This window comes from Camarhynchus parvulus, chromosome 1A (assembly GCF_901933205.1).
Source record: "Camarhynchus parvulus chromosome 1A, STF_HiC, whole genome shotgun sequence".
NCBI classification, from domain to species: Eukaryota; Metazoa; Chordata; class Aves; order Passeriformes; family Thraupidae; genus Camarhynchus; species Camarhynchus parvulus.
Window position 1 is genome coordinate 62218416 of NC_044586.1, and position 18110 is coordinate 62236525.

Here is an 18110-nt window from a genome sequence, read left to right on the forward strand (position 1 = left end):
CCGGTTGGGGATACTGGATCAGGCTTTGCACGAGCACGAACAGCAATGACAGTAAAGCCATGGTCTGCAGGAGGACACACAGAAGGTGTTCAGTGGGGCCAGAATGGAGACAGACCGTGGGGCACAGGAGCCGCAGGGATGTGGCGGCAGGAAGGAGAGGGCCCATGGCAGCTGGCGGGCGGCCAGGCCTGCACCGCTGCCCCAGCAAGCACCGCGCCCTCAGCGGGCGCTGCCGCCGGGGCCGGGCCCTGGGTGCGGGGGCAGAACGCACAGCCCGGTACCAGAGCTTCTGCCCCAGCCCTCCTCCAGCCCCTGCCCTCCCCCAGCCCTGTCTCCTCACTGCTGTGCACTCACCGCTTGCCCAGGCTCTACTGGGGCAGCAGCACCCGCTGGGGCCTTTCAGAGCTGCCCCCATTGTGACACGGCCCCTGTGATGTCACAGAACCCAGAGCGCATCACAGGCCAGCCCTGCCCGCCCTCCCCAGCCCGCTCAGGGAACTCATCATGGCCCTGGGCACCCAAAGCCCCAACAGACACCAAGTGCAGACCCATTACCCGGGAACCTGGGAACCCCAGAGCTTCCCTTGACAAAGCAGGCACAATGAGGCTCACACACAAGTCTTGTCAAATATAATTTTTGGGTGACATGCCCCATGGATGGTCTTGGTATACAAGTGTAGGCTTTTATTTAATACGTGGGGGGGCATTTTTTTTTATTAGTATTTATACTTATTAGTTTTGGGGCAGGATGTCTTGTAGGCTAATGCTCTGTTGCAGATTTACTTACGAATATTTCTGAACAAAATCCAGGTTGCTTGGATTATGAACAGGAAGATTTAATACCATCCTAAAACGGCCAAATAACTGAATTACAAAAGTTTGGTGTCTTCAATAGCCTCTTAGCTTTCAAACTCTATAGTTCAACACCATACGAAGTTTCACACACTTTAGGGCATTTTCATTTCAAGCTTCAAGCATTTCTATGGGAATGCTCGTGAGACAGCATACATAATATATCCAACATCTCTGTTTGCAAAAAGTCTTTTTTTTCAGATAAGGGTAGAGAAGGGACATCCTCTAAGATACAGAGGGTTAAGTACAAAGAATGACACATTTCAGACAATTTGAGAAACTTATCTCCTTTTATTAACTTTTCAAACATATATACTCAAATATTATTGAAAAGCATACACGTCACTAAATAAGGGTAGTTCAATTCTCTAAAGAGAGGGTAACTTTGCACATCTGACAACACTAAAGGGCCTTTAGAAGGAATGATAATAAAAAAGTATAATTGAATCTGTAGCTACAACTACAACTGAAGCTACAGTTAGATCTACAACTAAATCTACAGCTACAACTAAAGCTAGAGCTACAAAAAAATAACTACATTAAGCCCCAACAGGCTAGCTGTCTTCCAGGGGTTCTAAGGAACCTCTATCATCTTCAGTATCTTCTGTGAGGATGTACAGGTGGAGCCAGTTTCTCCCTCAGACACTTGGTCTGCAGCACCATTGGAACTGCAAGGGCAAGGCCACTCAGAGATGTGTCTTCAAAACAAATCCATGGGCTCCAGCATCTTCCTTCCGCAGGAGCAGGAAAGCAGCTTCAGGATAGCCAGTGAAAAATGGAGCAGTTATGCAGAGTTCAGGTGGCTGCCATCGGGTGTGACACCCCAGCACAGCTCTGTGCAGGGAACTCCTCTCAGTGGCGGGAGAGCAGCACCCAGAGGCGAAATCGCAGCTGACCATAAGCTTGCATCGCCTCTCTGAGGGCGGACGGATCTCGGGCCAGGTGCTCAAAGAGGTTAGGCGGCTCAACCCCTCGCATTGCCGGCGGCAAGCTGATCTCTGCAGGAAGCCTCTCGTTGCCTAGCACAAAGTGCTCCAGGCGTGGCAGCTGCAGGCAGCGGTCCAGGATACACCATGATGTCCCACAGCTGCCGTGCAAATGTACTCCTGTTCCACCAGGACAGAGGTACTGTGGTCAGCACGTGCATGACCACAGTCTTCCAAGTAGAGCTGGAAAAACCTGTGCCCCTCAGGATGCAGGTGAGGAGCTGCAGGCATTTCAGGTGCAAGCTCTCACACAGCAGCTGCCTGGCAATGTGCCGGAAGAATTTCACCTTGGCCACAGCGTACGTCTCGGGCCACGCTGTGCTTGCAATCATGTTGGCCTTGGCAGGCTGGCTGCTCACAAAGATGCTGGAGCTGCCTTTCTGGGCCTCTGTGGGCTGGCTGACCACAAAGATGTCAGAGTCCCCTTGGCGCACCCCAAAGAGCATCTCCACCCTCAGGCTCTCCCTGCCTTTGCTCAGCTGCAATCGGCAGGACCGGCTGCAGGGCTGAAACACCAAGTGCCATGAGTGCCACTGAGGCACTTGCAGCCACGAGCTTCTCACCAATTGGCAGAACCAGTGGGAGGTTTTTTCCACATCCAAGTAGGAGCCAGTGCAGAGTGTCTTTAAGAGGCTGCACTTCTGCTTCCGCCACAGCCCCTTCCATGACTGGTGCAAGAAGCACAAGGGCTTCTCTCCCAGCTGCTCCTTCTCGCACGTGCACACCAGCTCCACACGGACACTGAAGGTCCTTGCTGCCACCTGCCCTGCACTGTTCACCTCCAGGTGGAAGGTGTGCCCTGGTGGGGGACTCAGTGGGACCAGCACACGGTACACCCCCATCCCATGACCAACCCTCAAAGGCACTGCCCACCCCAATGGCTTCTTGAGGCACTGGGTAGAAGCTATGGCGCACACTGTCCACAAAGACACGAGTCAAGCTGTCCATCAGCTCAGCTATCACTGAGCAGCCTCTTTCCAGGTCCTCCACAGGCCACTCTATGCGGTCCACTAAAAGGATGCCTTGCTCATTCCCAGCATCTCCGGTCCTTTCTCCGTCTTCCTTTCCACCACTACCGCTTTTTTCCTTGCCACCATCATGGTCTTCTTTTTCCCTGCTTCTCTGTTCACTGGCAGCGCTGCTTTCCTGCACCTTCACCTCCGTGTATTCTTCCTGTCCATCTACTCTTTCTTCACCTTCGCTTATACCATTGCCGCTGGCCTCACAGCTCCTTCTCCTGCAGCTAAACCACAGGCCCAAGAGGAGCAGGACTCCAGCAAGAACCCACAATGGCCACAGCTGCAGGGCACCAAAGAGCACGGCTCCCGAACCCTCGTCCTGCTGCTCCAGCTCCTGCAGCAGCCGAGCCATCTGGTGGTCCAGCAGCTCCTGACGCTCCTTCATTTGCCTGTGCGTGGCCTCATCCAGCCCATCCCCAGCCGGCTGGGGGTACTGGATCAGGCTTTGCACGAGCACGAAGAGCAATGGCAGTAAAGCCATGGTCCACTCGTCCAGGCTCTACTGGGGCAGCAGCACCCGCTGTGGCCTTTTATACCTGTCCCCATTGTGACACGGCCTCTGTGATGTCACAGAACCCAGAGCGCATCACAGGGCACATCACAGCCCCGCCTGCCCTCTCCAGCCCCGTCAGGGAACTCATCATGGCCCTGGGCACCCAAAGCCCCAACAGACACCATGTGCAGACCCATCACTTGGGAACCTGGCAACCCCAGAGCTTCCCTTGACAAAGCAGGCACAAGGACCCTCACACACAACTCTTGTCAAATATAAATTTGGTTGACATGACCCATGGATGTTCTCGATATACAAGTGTAGGCTTTTAGTTAATACTGGTGGGGGACATGTTTTATTATTAGTATTTATACTTATTAGTTTTGGAGCAGGATGTCATGTACCCTAATGCTCTGTTACAGATTTAGTGAGAAGTCTTTCTGAACGAAATCCAGGTTGCTTGGATGATGCACAGGAAGATTTAATACCATCCCATAAAGGCCAAATAACTAATTTCAAACTTTTGGTGCCTTCAATAACCTCTTAGCTCTCAAAGTCTATGGTTCAACACCGTGTGAAATTCTGGTATAGCCAGGATTTTCAGAAAGTAGAATGTCTCTTTTTTCAAATTTTGCAAATATGTACCTCTGTCACTCCCATCATCTTAAAAATTGTCTCACCCAAACAGATTTAGTCAATCTTTCTGACTGATACAGGAACTTCTGTCTCTTTCTTCTATCTCTTTCTGTATTTATCTCCAAAGGACTGTGAATACAGGAGGGATTATATTCCTCAGCTCTTCTTTGGGTAATTCATCTATAAACAGAACTGCAGAAATGGGGAGGGAGGAAAGGGAAACAGGATGTGACCTGAGAACCTGAACAGTGACCACAGATGTCCACTGCTACACTGACTGATGTCAGGTGGATCACACCATCCTATAATACCTGGAATGAGAACAATATTGGGGTTGCTGAAACTGCTCTGAATTGGATTTGCTTAACAGATGTCATTAGTAAAAAGCAGTCAAAGAAACAGTTTTGAACGCTCCTTCGAGCTGATGCCATTTATCATGTATCTTCCCCTGTTCTTCTAGGGAAACTGTTTTTGATGCTGTCCCATCCTTCTTTTTACAAGGGAGCAAAAATTATTTGCCAAGTATCACTCTTTCAGTTTTGTTTCCTCTCATTTTCCAAGATTTAATGAAGTGAACACTCAGCAGAATAGTTCTGTATTTTTTGAACACAATTCTTCTTTTATCCAGCTGAGGCCCTTCTGTGACTATGAAGACACAAAAAATGTAGTGAGCTACAGTTTACACTTAAAAGGTTGATATGGGTCAGTTCTCCAAGGTTATTCTTAGTTCAACTGCTATGTAAACTGTTGATGTCAATGACTGGAAGCTGCTCTCCAGGACATTATATATATATGATAATTATATGACAGAAAATGCAACATATAGTTGGATCTGACCTTCAAGTTCACTAGCTTAAAAAAAGAAAAAAATGTCTGTAAGAAATTTTCTGGTTTTCCTATTACTAAATGCCTTCACATTTATATTTAGTTTACTGCATATACAAGAGACTTTCCTTGCATGGACAGCAGTGCCCATCCATCGTCAAGCTAGGGTATATTTTAAGTCTCAATGATCACTGACTCCAGAAAGCATTTTTGAGACAAAACAGGCAAAGTCTTTTGCGTAACTATGCAATCTTCCAGTAGTAGAGTCTTCACTCTCACACAAACACTTCATGTTTTTCCGCAAAGGAATCTGAGATAGATTTTTCTGAGAAATAACAAACCATCAAAAATTAATTAAATAACAAACAAGAGGAAAACACCACTACTTCACTCAGCACATTTTCCTTGATTTTCATAAGCATTCAGATTTACAGCTGCTGGTACTACCACAGGAGCAGGGTTTTCTCTGCTTTTACTTCCTCTTCCAGCAGAGCAAGCACAGCTGCAAAATGCAAACTCATTTCTAGGCTCTCTTACATATCACCAGTTTACCACATTCCAACCAGTCATAGTTGTGCAACACCCCATCAGGGTACTGGGATTACTGCAGTGTCACAGACAGTTTAAGTGAGGCTCAAGGAGCTGTACAGCTTTAACTATGTTTTATATGGATAATTAAATGATGCATGACATGGAAATAAGCCAGCTGTACTGAAACTTAGCAAACTAACTGCTCTGATGCAACAGTCAAGCATCTCATCAGTTATAAAATGAAACAGGTTTAAAGCAAAAACAATACAGAGAACAGAATGCCTGACGCTGTAAAGTAGCATGTTCAAAGGACCATTTTTGAACATTAAGCAAGTGTACTCATCCAGTCAAATTTTCAAAAGAATTCCTGGCACCAAAATGTTCTCTGTTTGCTTTTTCACCATGTTTAAAGAATGGATCACTCTTAGGGGGAAGAAAATCCTGTGTGCAAAACACTGCATGAAACTAAACAATCCTTAAACGTGGCTAATTTCCATGTGGAGCTGATGATTTAGCACTGTCATCCTTCAGCAGAGGAGAAAGAACTGCCTGTCTTTAGTTTACTTATGTAAGATGAAAAAAGTGAGGAGTGTGAATTTGATCTTGCTTCAATTTACTTCAGTGGCCAAACACTTGCCATGACTTCAGCGGGAGTGAGACTGCATCTTAATTCATTCAATGTGGAGAAAAACAAATCAGCTGAGAATAATGCTCTTGTTTATTAGATTTAAATTACTACCATAGTTGTTTTTAACAGTGCTAAGTAAATTCTGTTTTAAAAGCCAAAGGTTACCTTCAGGCATGCTTTTCCCTATGTATTGTGTCACAATGCAGGATTCCTGATCATCTGACCACGTCACCACCGTTCACCGCAAGCAAGGCTTGCTCTGGGGCATGGCCACATTCCCACACAGGAATGATATATGTTTGTGGATGTCACTGGTGCCAACATTCAAATCTGGGCTGGAGCATCCCCCTCAGCCAATAAACCAGGGTGCACACTTTTGTAAATAAATGCATTCACTGAGAACAAAGATTACACTAACTAAGATGTCCATGAAAAGCAGCAAAGTAAATCAAATCAATAGGGTTAAATTTGCAATTAGGAATCTGCATTTCTGCACGGAAATTTTAGGATAGCCACAAATCGAAAAATGTTTAATTTTTGGTTTCCTTTCCTTAGAAAGCAATCAACCTTCTGGTTTGGCTGTGCTCTACTCCTCCTTATAAAGCAGAACCCAGAGAAACACTCAGAAAATATGTATGCAAGTACCTCTCAATTAATTAAAAAAAGATTATTACTCAGAAGATTGATAGAAACAAGACTGTCTACACTGTATGAATTAAACATATATGAATTAGGACACAGACCCTTCCATTCTTTCCATTCATTCCATGCTGTCCTGAAAGTGACATTTATGAATGAGATTGGTATATGAAAACCTTCTGCATCTGCTCTAGAGGCTGGAATGAGGCTGTTAAATGAGCAGCAGAAAACAAGGATGTGCTGCTTAGGGAAGCTGAACGTCACTTCTGTGTTTGAGGAGTTCTGCAGTTTGGATGAAGGGCACAGGTTATCTCCAGCTGCATGAAAATTAGTGATAAATACACACTGTTTCTCTTAGACAGAAAGCAGTGCTATACAAAGAGTATTAAAATAATGGATATTACTCAAAAATCATCCCCTGGTTTTCTAAAGATGGCAATCTTCTATTAGAAGATAGTTTGTTACCTCCTTCATATATTAAATCTATAACAATAATAAAAGCACCTCAAACTTGTAGAAGTATCTAAGAAACATAGATTAAGTAAGGTCTATGCAGCGAGAACATCCTAAAAACATCACAAGAGCAGTGACAACTTCTAGGATACTAATGACATGAACAAATATCTAGAAGTTAAGTCTAAGTGAAGAAGAGAATTTTTCAACTAATGGATCAGGGAAGATGTGGGAATAAAGGATGAGGTGTGATTAAAGATCACAGTGTATTATATTAACACAGGTGGAGAATATATGACTTTGATTCTGTATTATAGCATATTTCAATTGAATTGTGTGTAGTTTTAGATTTATACAGTCACAATTTTTTAGAACACATTTTTAGACTGGGGCACACAATAAAGAAAATCCATCATATGATATTGCATCAATCCCCACATCACTCACTGGAATATCTTAACATTTCCAGCATAGATTCCCAGTTCTTAAGATGAAAACCCAGAGAAGATGAAAACCTGTAACTGCCATTAAGAGAAGGTCTAAAATTTTAATTGTTGTCTGAACACAAAGGAGCTGTGACATGCTGTGGTTTCTTGAAGCACTCCTGCAGTTATCCTGACGTATCTTTAACTATGCCACCCTCTCCCTCTTCCCCATCCACCACCGACTGATGCAGCTGGGAGATTCAGTAACTGCAGAGCAAAATCTTGCTTACTTTTAGCTCTCCTGCCCCAGCAAATGCTCAGCTCTTCTAGAAGATGGACCTATGCCATAAACACACTGTACCTTGAAAGGAATGAAACCTTCCCTTCAAAGACATGCATGTGAGTAGGTTTTTGGAGCTGCCGGTGTGGCCATTTTTCATCTGTTTTCCACAAAGAAGGGAAAGAACCCTGTATTCTCCTCCTCATGATATTTCAAGTCTTAATTTCAAAGAACAGAGATGCCAGGACTTGTCAATGACATGACTAACAATTTTACGAGAACTGGCAAGACAGTTCATTTCTCCTACATCTTACTCACAGAAACCGTGGAATTACTTTGTCTGAAACACTTGGGGGAAGGAAGGTAGACTTAATTCTGACAACTTTATTAAATATTCAGTACATCTGACATCCTGTTATCAACAGCAAAAATATGTTTTAATTATGATAAGCCATACTGGCATCATCTACAATACATCAGTGTGAAAAAACAGCAGTGAATATTTTCTTGTTCCATGTGGAAAAATACACACCTTCCACCCTCCCAAAAAAGTAAGACAAGGCACAATAAATTCTCATAATTCTCTTTCTTCTGGCTTTTGAATTCCATCACAGCCGTCCAAATTAAGATTTATGCGCTATTTTGCATCTGTATCTGTTGTTGATTTTCCCCCCCTACAGAGACATAGGTGGATAAGTTTGGACAGGAAACGGTATCCCTCAAGCCAAACTGAAAGGTTTATAAAGTTGCTAATAAAAGTTTGGGTCAGGTCCTAAGCATCAATCATCTGCTCATTGTCTTTTTAAACGAGCTCAGGCATTTTCCCAACCGCTCCCAGCAGGTCTCTGCCACTATTTCAAACTAAGATTTCAGCCATTTCTTTTTTCCCTGTGTTGACCTCGATAATTTTTCTTTCTCCCGCTCTTTACCTGCCAAAAGCATCCATCAGGATTTTGCCAAAGGCTATCTGCTTTTGAAGTTGAGAGGAATTCACTAATAGTGAGTGTCAAATCCACAATAAATGCTATTGCCATATGGTATATGCTGCTTTTGGGAATTATCTCAAAAGGCCTAGCTGTGAGAAGGCTGGCTGTATATTAGGAGGGTTTTACTGCTAACTTTCATAACTCATGTCATGTTTTCAGTTTCTGTATTCATTGGCTTCATTGAGTGCAACTGTTTCCTGAATTTATAAAAATGTTGTCAAGATCCCTTGATCTCGCTTCCTCCTCTCTCACACAAACACATCCAAACACATCTATAGAGAGTGGAATAGCATGCACAGTGGCATGCAAATCTAGCAAAAGAGAAGCTTGTAAATAAATAGCATGTCATTCTGCTTACTCAATAAATTCCTCTGGGTGTTAAACTCATGATAAACGTATCATAAGCCCTGATGAAGGCTTTACAGCCTGCCCCATCACACCATCCTGAGTGCAATTCTGCGAGGCATAGGAAGACATAAGTTTGAAAAACAGAGCAGAAATAGCTCCCATAAGGGCAGGGCGCTGACACAGTTGAAACATAACTAACTGGAGAGCATTTGCTTTAGCTAAAGAAGACAGCATTGCTGACACATCTCTGTGCCTATGGAGGTGTACTCTGCATTCAAAGGAACGAGAAATCCACCTTCTTTTAAAAATTGTCCATTAATACATAAATATGTCCGTGTTGAAATTCCCCAGATGGTACCATTCTCAACAAGAACTACACGCAAGACTAAGAAATTCCACAGAGAAACATGCTTTTATGATCCAAAGAGGCAAGGACAAAGAAAACCACATATGCAGAGTTTAACATACCAACATAGTGATAGAAGAAGAATTACAAAAATAAATGTCAGCCCCCTTGAAACACTTGAGGCGGCTCTCTTGACTTTCTCTGATGCTCTAGGAAGGTGTGAATGTCCTCCATGTCTCACAAATCCCCATCAGCCACATGGAAATGTCTCCAATGCATCTCTGAGTGTTTTAAGTACCCCTCCCCTCTAGTTTATGTAGTCTGTTAATATCCTCTTGGAGCAAACAGAAATAATAGTTTAAAAAGACAATTATATTTCAGAAACATGTGCCTCTACATGACAAAAGCCCCCCAGAATTTAATACCATCCCTAGGCAGAATTCATCCATCCTTAAGGCTTTTATTAGGTATTTCTGGGACTGTGTTTGGCTTTCCTGCTAATACAAATTAACTGCTGGCAACATCACATCAAAACAAAAGCAGCAGAATCAGAAAAAAATACTGAAAAGTTTACCTTTATAGGAAAGCTTCAGTCTTGGGATATTTTGTTTTGATGTTCCAGTGACTGGAAGGAACAGCATCACTAAAGACAGCAGGCTGCAGGCATGTGGCACTTGCAAAGCTCTCATTCTGCTCCCTTCTTCTGTATCTTCTTTTGCACTACAGTGAAGTATCTCCCCACTTTTCAAACAACCCAAGTTTTATCTGGAAGAAAAAAAGGCAAACATCTGTAGACCTGCATTACTGCATAAATAATAATTCTGTAAGCAAGCCAGACCTATCTTTAAAGAGTAGCTAATTTAATTTCTTTGCTATAAAAGTATTTCTCTCCAGTAAAAGTAAAAATGTTTTGTTTCTTTAATACTAAATTTACACATTTTGACATAGGAAAAATATGTAAACTTTTCAAACACCAGTGTCTAGCACAGCTAAAGTTCAAGCACAAATTAAATTAATGCAGTATCCACAAAAAGAACATTTGCCATTCAAAAGTGACCACGCAACTTGTTAGTTCATACCAGTCCACTGGATATCTTAATGTTTTATAACTCTTTTTTATCTCAGTACAACAGCTATTTTATGTTTATGCTATGACTAGAATGAACTGTAGTGTCTCAGATGCCATGGGGGTACAGGCAGAGTTAACAATGAGTACATACCCATCAAAACTTTCATAAATAAACTAAGAAAACTGGATGGAACAAGCAGTTGTGTTTAATTTTAATAGAAAAAAACAGTCAATGCAGATGATGTATTTAGAAGTGCTTTCAGTATGATATTTCCAGCAGAATAACTGCAACTCATCCACCAAAATGTCCTATAAACTTTAATGAATGTTTCAGGCTGGGGTCAATAGGCTGATATGAGATTTTGTTAGCACAGTGTGCAAGTAAGCCAGCTTTGCAGCACTTTTCACTTAGTAAGTGTCATTCATATTCCATAAATCTTAAAGTGTTTTACAAATGAAAGCAATTATCACTGTCCTTATTTTCCCTATGCAAAAACAGAACCATAAAGCTGCAGTGAACCTATTTCCTCAAGGTCACACAGCACAGTAGTTGAAAAGAAAACAGCAACAGCAATCCTGGTGTCCTTTGCACCCAGCTATCAAGGATCCCTTTTGCCCAATAACTCCACTTTTGCACATGAAATTATTTTAAATAGCGTCTTGAGTTCTGAAGGCAAAACTTGATGGTTACTAAATCACAGACATCAGAGTATGAAAATACTTGTAAGACCAGATACTTCGTCCTGCAAGTGCATGATGCTAGAGGTCAAGGGGGACAGCTGGTGAAATGACAAATATCAGTGTTTGAGTAATGCTGTAAAACCAAGGAGTAAAGAAATGTTATGGTTAGTCAAGAGATTAATGGCTCATGATTTACCATGAAAATTCTTTTCTGAAAGGTACTGGAACTGCCTGATTAAAAGAGCAATCTAGCGCCCACATCAGCCAGCACTTGCAAAGACATCAAAGGAGAGGTTCCTTACAAGCCCATGAGATGCAACACAGCTTGGGGCCCCTTGTCTGGCATTCAAGCTCCTGCAGCACTGGGTCAGGCAACTCTGAGCTACAGCAGCACCCAGAACCAATTCAGCACCTCCTGATGCAGGCAGTTCATCCTTCCTGGCATGAAAGGATGGAAACAGCTCTTTCTGATGGAGGAAATCTGTCTCTCATGAAACTTGGGCTTTCTGAGCCTCCAGACCTTCTGTCAATAGTAAAAGACAGGGAAGCGTGCAAGGAGCACGATGGGGAAAGAGAAAGAGGGAAATAATATGCCCAAAGCATAGTTCCTATTGCAGAACACTGAGCTTCTTTCTTCCCAGTCCCGTCTTCAACACTCACATTGTGTCTGAATGCACTGGCCTTCGCCAAGGGGAGTGCACGTTCATGAGATGACACGGAGAGAAAACAGACAAACATGAAATGCCTGTTTCATCTTTCCCTTCCCTTTATTACAGTATGTGATCCAAAGAGAAGGCCTTTACTTCTGTGCCAACACATCTATTTGAGGGTGGACAACAAAGGACTGATGTGGATTAGACTATCGTAGGGTTAAACTGCCTTTAAGAAATCTATTTAGGGGGAAGAAGGGGAAAAGAAGGGGAGGGGAGGAGGGGGAAGAATATATGAAGATGAGACACCAGCCCTGTTCATCTTCAGCAGGATGATAGTGACAAACCACACTTCAAAAAGAAGCAATTAAGTGGGAGCCAGTCTCACTGCAAGTATGTTGAGAAGTCATGGCCTGAAGGTCTGGGCCTCAGCCAACAGGGAATTCACCAAAGGATTTGGGGCTCATTTTCTTGAGGCAAATTACTGTGAAAAATCAAGACTAAATTCGACTAAAAAACAGTTCTGTCAGTGCATTGTCATTTGCTGAATTGATTGAGAATCAGCACCAAACTCGGGCCTTTGGCCCTAGCTCACAACCTCACTTTTTCATTCAGGCATTTTTTGCTAACGGGAACCTTCGGGTTTTTTTGGTTGGGTTTTTTTCCCCCTTTTCCCTTTTATTTGAATAATGTCTGTGAAAAACCATTTGCTTTCACAAGGCGGTTAGTTTACACTGGAGGCAGCTGGTCTGTGAGCTCGAGCCAACCCTGTCCTGCCTAGATTCATTGCAATCTGGCCAGATTGTCACATATATTTTTAGTTTATGATGATCCTCTCACACAATTCCAGCTTCCACACAGAGTCCTTCCAACAGTCTAGCTCAGGTTAATGAACTTCAGGCCAACTAACTTGTCATTAATCTTCAGGAAATATCCTTCCTCTCTGTAACACATGCAATGTCAATCAGGGTCCTGTGCTGAAAAGACCCACAGTCACGCTGATCAGAAGCAAAAACAGTCCCATGAGCAGAAATAAAACATAAAACCTAAAAGCAAATTTGACTCCTCTATTCCTTCCTCCCCTCAAAAGTAAGACAAATTTGGTCAGAGAAGGAAAAAATTACTGGTTTGTTTAGTTCTTTGATACTTCAGCTAAGGACCAACACCTTCTAAAACTTCCTCACCATGAACGGATCCAAAATAAATGAGGAAAAAGAGTCTGAAAAGAAAAATGCTGAGGCTAAAGCTGCTTCCCCACCTTGGCTTCAGCTAGGAAATAGCACTGCACTGTGTTAATTATCACCTGCAAGACCTAGCAGGGAAGGAAGCCATGCATACACCTCGCTGAAACGAGGGCATTTCCAGCGGAATAAAGGAGCTTTTATTTGCCCCACGTAGGGGCGGGAGGCACAAGGCTGAGCGGGGCTGAGAAGCCTGGCTCCATCCTGCTCGGACCTCCCAGCGGGGCCCATAAATTGGGATTGGGCTGTGGGTTAAAAGTGCCAGAAGACAGAAAGTGGTGCTGCAAGTGTGCTGCCATCCTGACAGAGAGAGGGGCCAGACCTGACCGGCACATGTGCCATGTCACATCCCAAAACGAGGTGTCACCTCCCTGCAATCGGTCACATCTAGTGGAGCCTATAAAACAGATTGCTCCGAAGCTACTGTCTGAAACAAGAAAACCTGGAGCCAATTTGCTAAACATAATTTATTCCAGGCCCTTTGTGGCAATAAACAGAGCTCTTCAGCCTTCTCAAACACACAGACAGTAAGGAGCTCTGTGCTTATGGGAGCTTTTTCCAATCGTTCAGCTCAAACCTATCTAAATGCAAAATCTTGCATTCACAAATACTGTGTAGTTTCCCACTTCTCCTGGCGTCATGAAGTCCAGAGCTGAAACGACTGTGACCCATCTGCAAACACACACTTTTTAAACGGTATTCATGAAAATCTCAATTAATTCTGTTAAAAAAGGCTTTATGGAATTGGAGGATAATTTAAAATCTGTTTCCAGCACTAGTTTTCCATGGCCGTTTTAAAATTCAGAATTTTATATTCCAATAAAGAGTTATGGCTCGGTTTTAGTGAATCTAATAGCAATGTTGCAGATTGTGACAACTGAAAATCTAGAGCAACCTAGTCACTATCAGCTTATAAATTCATTATAACCTAATGAGTAAGTTGCCTAGGCCATGTAACTTCAGTATGTAATTTTCTATCACTGATGAAAGAGTTTTTCTTTCTTCTCCTCATCTATTCTTGTTTGACATCTTGAGGTTTTATTTTATTTTGGTCTATGGAGTCAGAAGAGAAAAAAAGATGTCCCTTCCAGACACCAACAAAATAGTATGAGTGGCCTTTCAGAAAAACATATTGCTTTGAAACATTTAAAACTAATCAGCTACAAGAACAAACAAAAATTACCCCACCTATGATTCATATTTATTGAAAGGTACATTATCTCTTTATCATCTCTTTATTAAGAGATAAATAAATATCTATTTATTTCAATAGATTATTTTCTACTATTATAAGTAGAAAATCTATATGCACACAAATTTAAAGCACATTATTTTAACTACAAGTATACAGATATATGTGTCTAATGCATTATGTAGATATCTCACCTTGAAATTATCATACAAATTCCAAAAGATTCCAAAAGAAAAATTACTGTGGTTGTCTACTGTGTGGTTCAAAACTGTACTATAATCATAAACTGGACATTGAACTGTCTTTGTTAATAAGAGGGAAAACTGTAAGCATATATGGCTCAGATTAGTAACTTAGAAAATCAAATAGACTAAAAATAAAATTACATCTTTAGACTTACTTAACATTCTTAACTTAGCTCTACAATAACAAAGATGACATTTATCCACAGCACAATGAAACTATGTTCTTGTACCCCTTAGATGGTCTGTTTATTATTTGGCAGAAGATGCTTTTCTCTTCATTGTGAAATCTCAGTTAAAGCTAACTCTATCCAAGAACTGGTAAACAGTATTATTCATCACTATTCTCCTACTTATTAAGTAGGTTTTGTGCTGTTTATAGTCTGGAAAATATTCTCTTTCAGGATTCAGAAAAATGCTGCTTTTTACACAAACTCCAGATCAGCATTACCTCACTTCCCAAGACCAGGAGAAATTAATGAACAAAAATACAATGGTACAATCACAAAACATTATGTGAGCTTCCAGTAATTGCTTTTTTTTTTCATTTTGTGTTGCATAAATCACTGGGCTTAGTGTACCTGGTTTAGATGAAGTTTTGCCATAGAGCAGTCTTCGCTATTGTTAATTACCCAAGCAATCAGCAGACTCCTAAGAAGCATAACCCAGCTTACAATGAGTTTTGTAAAACTATAAAGGCTTTAACTTTTACTGAGCTCCTCACAGGATTTACACACCATCCATTCAACACCAATAACTTGACAAGAAAAATCACTGCTGTGATTCCCACTTGAGAAGAACCAAATAGAGCAAAGAAAAATGAAGGGTCTGAGAGACAATGAGGATGTAATTGAGGGAACAGAGTCAGCAAAAACTCTTATTGTAGAGAACCATCTGATAATAAATAAAGCTCTCCAATAGAGAGAAAAAATACATTTGAGGATTACAGTGGATTTTTTGTTGAGATGAACTCAAGCTTAAGTAAAAATGGTGACTAAGGAAGTGAAAAGAGAGAAGAAGGAAGGAATTTTCCCTTATTTTGTCTACTTTTTCATACTTTCCAGGATCTTTCTGAAGGGAATCTACTGGTAGAAGCACTCCTAACAGGCATATAGTCTGTTTGGAGATGAACACTGGTAGAAATGGTAGAAACTCTACAGAATTATCTGTGTCACGTTGTTCTGAAGAGCTTATCTGACCATGAAATTTACTGTTGGGCACTTAAAATTCTACACATAGGAAATGAGCACTTCATCCTCAAAAGATATCAGGATATTTTTCAGGTCAATGTCAGCAAGGTCAGGATTACATCCAAAGATTTCACACAAACACAGAAGTAATCTTTTCAGAAGGTGGCAGATAGACAGCCACGCACAGACATGTTATGTATCACTACAAACAGTGATTCTGAGAAATTTTATCTGTGGCATTTATCCTTTGGACATGTAACACATAAATCCAAGACTGATGATAAATCAAATACTATTCTCTAACCCTAATTATTTGTATATTGTGTCTCCTCAAAAAAAAAAAAAAAAAAAAACAAAAACCAACCAAACAAAAAAAAAACCCCAAAAAAACTCCCCCCAAAATAACCAGATTCATAGGTTTTTACATTCTATAGTCTGTTTTTCAAACACAGTATCTATTGTTCAAGAAAAAGGATGGGATGGAAAGCAATCTGTCATCTGAAAATTGTATTTCCAAAAGGAGGTAGGCACATAAATAAAATGTCCCACCAGTCAGATGTGAAGCTGGGATCTTCGCACAGAAATACCAACATGCCTTTCATTCTAAAGTTAGATGCATATATGTATCTCTTATGGGTTCTTTTTCCTCTTGTTTCCTCTTGTTTTCTTTGGGGAAGGAACTATGACTTCAGGTATTAAGTCCATAATAACAGCTTTCCATAGGCTCTTTATTTAGAAGGACATGAGAATGCCCTACAAGTCTGATCATCAAAAAACAAAAAAAAACCTAAAAAAAAAACCCAAACAACAAAACCCAAACACAACCCAAAGAAGAAAGCAGTGTAAGGCACGATTTAGCAACACATAAGAATCAAAAGGAGCCCTAAGCCAAACCTCAGTGTTACATTATTTTAAGTACAGCATGTTTCCCCAGCAGACCAAAAAAACCACTAACGCTATGAAAAGTGATTCTATGATGAGTTTTGTAACTCTGGTATCCAAGAAAAGAAAAAGGCAGTAGCATGAAAATTCCTAGAGACATTAATGAAAAGGTAGACTAGATGGAAAACCACTTTCTGCCAAGGACTGTGACGTCTGCAGGGTTTCAAAGAGAGACAGAGAATTTTCCTCTGAAATGTCTGTCACCACCTGCAGCACTTGGGGTGGTTTGGCTCAGCTCTGAGTGAAGGAGACAGGGAGACAACACTTGCAGGAAGCTTTGCCTGTGGAACAGCCTTGGCCTGCTCTTGAGAAAACACTGGAAAGCCAGAAAAATGTCACGATGGCCATCACAAAAAATAAATGCTCATTTTGGGGAGACCTGCCTGAGCATTTGAGCTCTAGCAAATTGCATTTGTGCTGCTGCAGCCTGAATTAACCCCAGGCAGCACTGTCAAGCCACCTAAACCACTGACCCTGCAACCACCATTCTGCTGCTGGAAGAAACATAAACCTACACTGGCCAACACAAAGGAAGGATTACAGTCTCATTTTCACCTCCAGGAATTCTTGCCAGTGTTTTGCTATGGAAAAACTGTTCTCTGTTATTTCCTTTCATAGGAGACCTTCCAACATATGCAGGAGTGAAGCACCAGTCCTCTAGCAGGGACCAGAAGTCTGAACAGGCTCATTGATTTTTGGGCGTTACCAGTAACTAGTGGCAATGGGGTATTCTATAGATTAGTTACTTGAACTTGCCCTACCATGACTTTTCACATTTGTGAAAAACCCAGCTTGATGGGAAGGCAGTGCAGCACTCTAGTGAAATCTGTGATGTATCAAATCCAGAGTTACAGCTCTGCAGGATACAGCAGCAAGGTGGATAACAGCGCACACTCTGAAAGGAACAGCCAGCGACTGCCTGCATGGATACATCTACAGATGGGAGTAGGTGGGGCTCTCACGTCCTTGATCCAAGCAATCCAGACCTCAGCCAGCTCCCAGCGCTGTATGGCTCCATTAATTGCTCACTATGCAGCAATATGTTACACATTTCAGCCATACATACATCTGAGGCATCACCAGGCAGCCAACTTTGTGTGCAGGAACACAACCTGCAGATCAGGCACACAATCACAGCCCAGCAGACACTACTAAATCAAAAACTCAACCAAAACAAGCCCTCCCCAAAGCAGAAAGAAATAAAGGAACAAAGATTTACATTTACATAAATATTTAAAATGTAAATTTCATTTCACAGCCAATGCTTTATTGTACTAAAATTTGTAGTTAGATTATCTGATGTAAGCCTTAATGTATTGCCAAATAGTTTGTAATTTTGTGTAAATGCTTGCAGGCACTCACAGCTGTATCTAAAGTTTGTGAGACTCTCAGATAAAAACAGAATGTTACAAATGTTAAGTAGAGGCAACTGCATGTTGTAGTTGGCATCTTAATA

The 18110-nt window shown here is 41.8% G+C and overlaps 1 protein-coding gene across 3 annotated transcripts in view; it reads right to left on the reverse strand.

The window, feature by feature from the left end:
- SEMA3D (semaphorin 3D) overlaps positions 1-18110 on the reverse strand; it is a 136957-nt gene that overhangs the window by 85044 nt on the left and 33803 nt on the right. For all 3 annotated transcript variants that reach the window (XM_030960791.1, XM_030960790.1, XM_030960792.1), the window contains exon 2: positions 10022-10212. In XM_030960791.1, the coding sequence (XP_030816651.1) occupies positions 10022-10136 (115 nt within the window). In that variant the 5' untranslated portion in view covers positions 10137-10212. The remainder of the gene's footprint in view (positions 1-10021; positions 10213-18110) is intronic.